Raw genomic sequence first — 7081 nt, 5'->3', positions numbered from 1 at the left:
TGGAATGCGCTGCCTGGGAGGGTAGTGGAGGCGGGTTGCCTCACATCTTTTAAAAAGTACCTGGATTAGCACTTGGCACGTCATAACATTCAAGGCTATGGGCCAAGTGCTGGTAAATGGGATTAGGTAGGTAGGTAGGTCAGGTGTTTCTCACGTGTCGGTGCAGACTCGATGGGCCGAAGGGCCTCTTCTGCACTGTGAGATTCTGTGAAAATCTTTTTTATTTTCAAAAATCTTCATCTCCCTGAGGCAGCTCTGGGCCATAGGGAGCCTATTCTCGTGCGCACCCGCCAACTTCCCCCCGCACGCCCTCCTCCCCAACACAGGAGGCGCTCAAGCCCGCGTTTCACGCCCCAAACCAATGAATTTTAAAAAACATTAGAAACGGGGCTCTCTCTTTCATTAAAATCTCGATTAGATTTTATTTCAGGTAAAAAAAAAACTGGGCCTACATTTAAAAATACAATTTACTTAAAAAAAAAAGACATTTCTGTTACTTAATGAGGGTTTATCTTAATTTGTGCGTTCCAAGGCAGAAGGGGACAAGATGCTGCAGAAATGTTGGGCAGAATTTTACAGCCCTGTTTCGGAGGGGACAACGCGGCGAGACATTCTAAACCCCGTTGGCTCCAGCAGGAACATAAAATCCCGCTTCCGTAAAATTCTGCCCAGTGAGTTCTAAACTCCTGGGGGATTGGGCCCAAAAGCCAACTGCCTGTGGACATTGTCCGCTCACTCTGCTCCTCTCTATCCAATCCTTTTATGCCTGTAGCGTAATAAAACCACTTTAACCCAAAGATTCTCGACGATTTGTTCCTTAGAGCGACACTTGATGCCCCTTTCTCGATCTAGTCCTGGAGTTTCTGGGTCGCTTGTTTGGGATTTCGGATTCTGCCGAGAGAGAGAGAGAGAGAGAGAAGAAATAATATCAGAAGCACCACATCATCATCGTCATCAGTAACGTAACAGGAATTTGAACTGTAGTTGAGGGTAGGGTTTACTGAGAGCTTGGGGCAGAGGTAGACAGGTTCTGCGATCATTGCCTATGTATTGGACCAATGACCCTGTAGCAATGAAGATGGGCAAAGCGATTCCATCTTCCCCCACTTCATGACAGGATTTTAGCCGGCCAAGCCAGTTTATATCAGGTAGTTCCGCTTCCTCCTTTTGAGCCTGTTCCATCCCGGGGTCTGGGCACACAGACAGTAACCTTTCAAATGCGTGGGGGGGTGGGTTAATGGATCAGGCATCTGTTACGCAGCCTCCCCGCGGAGAAGATGAATGATTTCCAAAGGAAATTGGATAGGTGCTGGAGGGAAATAAACTCGCGGAGCTACGGAGAGCGAGCGGGAGGGAATTGGGCCAACTGGATCGCTCTACAGAGAGCCAGCATGGATGGCGATGGGCCGAATGACCTCCTTCTGTGCACCCCTGCCCCCCCGCCCCCATGACTTTACTACAGCCTCTCCTCATAATTTTCACAGCTAATTCTTAGCTCCTGAGTCAGCAGCAAGATTTTAAGTGCTACCGTAAATAGTAAGATCTCAAATCTTTGCTTCAATCACATGTGCAGCCCAGCTTGTTCCGTAGGGTGGTCTCCGAACATCCTCGGCTAGTTTGGCTACATAACTTATGAAGCGACTACTTACTGGGGAAGAGGCTTTTAGCAACAGGGTCAGACTGAAGTAAAACAGATTCAGTTAACTACCTGCTGCATTGCACGTTGAGTGACTGTCTGCTCCGTATCGATCCAGAATTAGACACTGATGCGAATAAAACCAATAGTTGGTGAAAAAAGTGTAAACAATATTTCGAGAGAGAGAGAGAGAGAGGGGGTGGGGGGGGAGAAAAAAAGCCCATCTGACGTCCATGTATTTTGGTCCAGAATATTTTTAGCGGCAACCCTGCCAAGGAAACCATCCAATCAGACCTGACTTAAAAATAAAAACAAAAAGCTACTGCGGATGCTGGAAATCCAAAACAAAAACAGAATTACCTGGAAAAACTCAGCAGGTCTGGCAGCATCGGTGGAGAAGAAAAGAGTTGACGTTTCGAGTCCACATGACCCTTCAACAGAACTGACGTATAGTTAGGAGAGGGGTGAAATATAAGCTGGTTTAAGGTGGGGGGCGGGGGGAGAGAAGTTGAGGGTGGGGTGGTTGTAGGGACAAGCAAGCAGTGATAGGAGCAGATAATCAAAAGATGTCACAGACAAAAGGATCAAAGAGGTGTTGAAGGTGGTGATATTATCTAAGAAAAGTGCTAATTAAGAATAGATGGCAGGATACTCAAGGTACAGCTCTAGAGGGGGTGGGGTGGAAAGACTGACAAGGTATTAGTTGTAGATTTAAAAATAATGGAAATAGGTGGGAAAAGAAAAATCTATATAAATTATACTGACTCCCACCCCGGTCGTGTCAGAGCGCAGTCTTTCATTCTGAGCAGGAACCAACGCCTCTCGGTCTCCGAGACGAAAGGGCGGAATTCTAACCCCGCGGTGCTCCCCGGTCATCTTGTTCAGTAAGGGCTTGTGTCAGAGCCACTTTAAATAATCAAGACGTTGGAAGGAAAGCTCACTTCAAACAAGCCTTGATGCCGGGAGGAGAGACCTGCCCAAAACGCAGAGTGCTATGGTGCTCGCGTGTATCCAGACCCACGGTGTTTTCAGAGGTGAATATCTATTTTGGGGCGATTTGATTTTTGTTTTTGGTCTATAAAAGCGCACGTTAAGATTTAGCCCCCCTGGTGTCGGTCCCCGTTAAAGGGAATGCAGCTGCCCGCGGCTTCTGGCTCTCCTTCTGCGAGTGAGGCCTTTCTGCCCGTCTGTCAAGAGTCTGTTCCATTACCGTCCGGAGCTGCCGCCGCCGCGAGGGTTGGTGGTCCGGCTGCCCTTTTCTTCCGGCTGCGGCTGGCCGTTCCCTCGCCCGTCCCCGACGCCCCCGCGTCCTGCTTTGCCGCTGCTTTGGCGCTCCGGGGCTGCTTCCCGGAACGGCCCCTCGGGGTCTCTGGAGCCTTCCGCTCCTCCGAGGTCGCCTCCCCTTTCCTGGATTCCGAATCCTGGCAACAAATGGAAAATCGCACCGTGAGCGGCGGGAACTGTTTGGGTGGGGGGGGGGGGGGGGGGGGGGGGTGCCCTTGCACGTCGACAAGAAATAACTGGCACTTATATAGCACCGTTCACGTCCCAAAGGCATCCCAAAAAGTGTTTTACGGTGTTGCCCAAGATGCAGTCACTGTTGCAATTTTGGAAGCACAGCAGCCACAAATTACACACAGCAAGATCCCACAAATAATATACAATCGCTTTATAATGTAGGAACTTCCTACTTCATGCACCGTGGTTTTACCCGCACCGCAAGGGTTCAAGAAGGTGGTCATTGCCACCTAGCCGGGGCAACTAGGAATAGAATAAAAGAACTACAGAGCACAAAATGAGGCTACTCAGCCCATCATATCCCTGCCTGCTCCTAGGTAGCGCTTTCCAATCAGTCTCATTCTTTCCTCAAGGCCCTACAATTCTTTCTCCTTCAAGCATTTCTCCAATTTTCTTTTGGCAAATTATTACTGAATCGGCTTCCGCCGCCCTTTCAGGCAGCGCATTCCACAAGCACAGCAGCTCGCCGTGCAAAAGATGTTTTTTCAGGCTCTCTCTGTTTCTTTGGCAAATCCCCTTCAACCTGTGGCCCTCTGGTTACCAAACCTTCTGCCACTGAACACAGTCTCTCCTTACTTCCGATCAAAGCCACCTCCGTCCAATCTCCCGGCTTCTCCAATCCTCCACATAGCCAATGTTCCTCATCCCTGCCCACTGTACGAGGAAATCTCTTCCGTACCCTCTCTACTGCTTTGCCACCCCTTTCCCAAAAGGCGCTGCTCAGGATTGAACCAGCTGAGGCCAAACCAATGCTTTATCAGGGTCCAGCAGAATAGGCTTCCTTGCTTTGGTACTCTACTCCTCTATTAATAAAGCCACGGGTCCTCAAGTCTTTTTAGTTTAAGGAAAAAAGCTTCCTCTACATCTCCTGCTGGAGATATTGCATCTGCCCATTTCATCTGTTACGATCCTCCTCATTATTCACTACGTTTTAGAATTTTGTATGATCTGCAAACTATGCCCCACATCCCCAAGTTCAGGTCCAGGTCAATAATACAAACCAAAAAAGAACAGTAATCCTAATTGTTAATGTTTTGTCAAATTACATTGTTAAGGCTAAGAGGCAAAAGGTGATGGGTATTAATTGCCTTTGCACCTATAAATAGGGGAACACACCCCATATATTGGGTTTTTTTTTTGACCGTAAGTTTTATTAAAAGAGAATATAACTAGGGGACAGCCAGGACACTGGGTTGAGTAGGAGGAGAGCTGTGAGACTGAACAAGTCAATAAACTCTCTCAGTAAAGAAAAGCTCTGCGTCTTGGTTTTGGCTTCACCGACTGGCTTGAATCTTTTAACACTAATACTCTTGCGAACACCGACGTATACCTCACTGGGTGCTGAAAAGCAACTGTTAAACACTACTCTCCGCCCCTCATCCAAATTCATATTCACACCGTCACTGTCCCATTAGGCCCATGGGTTTTAATGTTGCAAAGACGCCAGGGAGTAAATAGCAGCCTTGCCAACATTACCCACATCCCAAGAATGAATTAAAAAAAAATATTTTAAGAAAACAGCAAATCAGCACAAGGCAAACCAAACGGTTAAATAAACTTCCGCACGCTATTGGGGGTTTTGTTTTTTGTGTACGTTTTTAATTTACAAACATGTGGGAGCTCTTTGTTTGGATAATGAATCTGTCTGCACCTAAACAATGTCTGGGAGCCATTTTCAGTCGATAAAAGCAGAAAACTGCGGATGCTGGAAATCCAAAACAAAAACAGAAACAGAAATATCTGGAAAAACTCAGCAGGTCTGGCAGCATCGGCGGAGAGGAGCACAGTTGACGTTTCGAGTCCTCATGACCCTTCAACAGAACAGTTCTGTTGAAGGGTCATGAGGACTCGAAACGTCAACTTTGCTCTTCTCCACCGATGCTGCCAGACCTGCTGAGTTTTTCCAGGTAATTCTGTTTCTGTTTTAGCCATTTTCAGTAATTTGGTTTGTACAAAGAGGGACCAGGGAACACAAGGTGAAGTCTCCGCTCAGCGCACACATCCCGACACACACACACGGGATTCCTTAGATAGGACATGACAAAACTGAGGAATAAGAATACTGTATATACTCGTGTAAAAAAAAATGATCTTGTGTAAAAGTCCACCCTGTGATTCTTGGCCAAAACAAAAATGTAATTCTTCATCTATTTTGTGTAAAAGTTGACCCTAGAAGAAATCCCCAAAATTTCAGAATCAAAGGGAATGCGGGCTTGGGACGAGGGGAGCCATGGTTTTAAATGCTTGGAAAGGAAGGGTCAAACCAACCAAATCCTTCTCCACGTGGGTTACGATAGCAAAACATAAATCCCAGTTTCCATAAAGCTTACAAGGAGAGATAGTCACAGCGTTGGGCTAGCAGCTGAGAGAGGTCTTGTGGCGCAGTGGGGTCGTGACCCCGCTTCTGAACCAGGAGCTCCGGGTTCAAACTCCAACCCCAGGACTAGATGGTTCAAGGTGACGTGTTCATAATGCGGCCAGACAAATTCGTCATCAGCCTGTAAATCTTTCCAACTTGTGCCAGTGGCGGGCAGTAAGAGTGGGAGAGGAGAGTCTCTGGCCAACCATGCTTAATGTGGAGTGGTGCTGCTCAAAGATTTCGCTTCAGGCTGGTGACCCGTTCCAGGGGGAAATGAGCTACAGAAAACAGGTGTAAGCATGAGCTTTGTCCACCTTATGCATCTCTAGACGTGGGAAGAAGTTAGTAGCTGAGATTATCAACGCCAATTTGTTTTCTTTTTAAAAGGGAAGACAATATTGTCGGAACTGTACATAGTGCAAGAGTAGAAGATAGGCTCACTGACATATCACTCAAAAACTGTAGCAAAAGGATATTTTGATAAAATGCAGTCAAAATGAAATTACAGACCTGGTTGTCTTTTGCAGCAGTATATGGTTAAGAATATCGAGCAGAGGACTGGGTTTGAAAAGTTTATTTAACACCCTTCTATAATGGATTAAAAACTATTTAAATTAAGTTCACAATGCCTCAGCTTCCCAGCCACTGTCAATGTCTTGTTAATTACGTTGCTATGGTTTGTTAATGTCTATTACAATGTTAAAGTTGAGAGAAACAGGTGATGGGTATTAATTGTCTCGAGCACATATAAATAGGGGGCACCCGGGACACTGGACTGTGCGGGAGTGGTGCTGTGAGACTGAACGAGTCAATAAACTCTCTCAATAAAGAAAAAGCTCTGTGTCTTGGTTCCTGATTCGGCTTGGGTCCTGTTAACAACCACTACCAGTCACCTTGTCCATTCAGTGTGGACCAAATCAAGCAGGCATGTCAATCCCTCAAAAACATTACCCCTGTAAAGCCTGACTCCATCACATCTGGCCTGAAAAATTGGTCTAAAAAATTCGACTTCCACTAGTATAAAGGGTATATGAACTGGACTTACATTGTAAGGGGTTGGACTCTAGCGTTCAGTGTAAGTGCCTCTTGATTAAGTTTCACTTTGCTGAAATTTCAAAGTCAGAGTTTCTTATTGAAGGGCATTGTTGACAACTTGAAAAAAAAATCTTCCAGTATAGCGCCTTTCACAACCTCAGGATGTCCCATTTTATGGCCAATGAAGTACTTCTGAAATGTATTCCCGGTTATAATGTAACAATCAATTTGCGCACAGCAAACTCCCATGATAGTAATGAGATAAATGACCTGTTGTTGTTGGGCGAGGTGTAAATATTGACCAAGAAACTATGGAAGACGCTCCTCATCTTCTGCAAAATAGCGCCATGGGATCTTTAACATCCACCTGAGAGGACAGAAGGACCTTTTGGGTTTAACGCCTTATTGGACAGCACCTCGGACAGTGCAGCACTCCCTCAGTGCTGTACCTGGCGGGGGTCAGCCTGGATTATGTGCTCAGGTCTCTTTAGCACGACTTGAACCCACAACCAATGAGCGGCGATTGACACAAT

The 7081-nt window shown here is 46.4% G+C and overlaps 1 protein-coding gene across 2 annotated transcripts in view; it reads right to left on the bottom strand.

Annotated features, from left to right (window-relative positions):
* Window positions 1–397: 397 nt before the first annotated feature.
* neil1 (nei-like DNA glycosylase 1) overlaps window positions 398–7081 on the bottom strand; it is a 42349-nt gene continuing 35665 nt past the window's right edge. For both annotated transcript variants that reach the window (XM_078532241.1, XM_078532240.1), the window contains exons 9-10: window positions 2847–3057; window positions 398–891 (exon numbers count right to left, since the gene is read on the bottom strand). In XM_078532241.1, coding sequence (XP_078388367.1) covers window positions 818–891; window positions 2847–3057 — 285 coding nt within the window. In that variant the 3' untranslated portion in view covers window positions 398–817. The remainder of the gene's footprint in view (window positions 892–2846; window positions 3058–7081) is intronic.

Source organism: Cetorhinus maximus, chromosome 30 (genome assembly GCF_964194155.1).
Source record: "Cetorhinus maximus chromosome 30, sCetMax3.hap1.1, whole genome shotgun sequence".
Classification (NCBI taxonomy): domain Eukaryota; kingdom Metazoa; phylum Chordata; class Chondrichthyes; order Lamniformes; family Cetorhinidae; genus Cetorhinus; species Cetorhinus maximus.
Note: the sequence above shows the minus strand (reverse complement) of the source record. Positions and strands in the feature narration are given on the sequence as shown.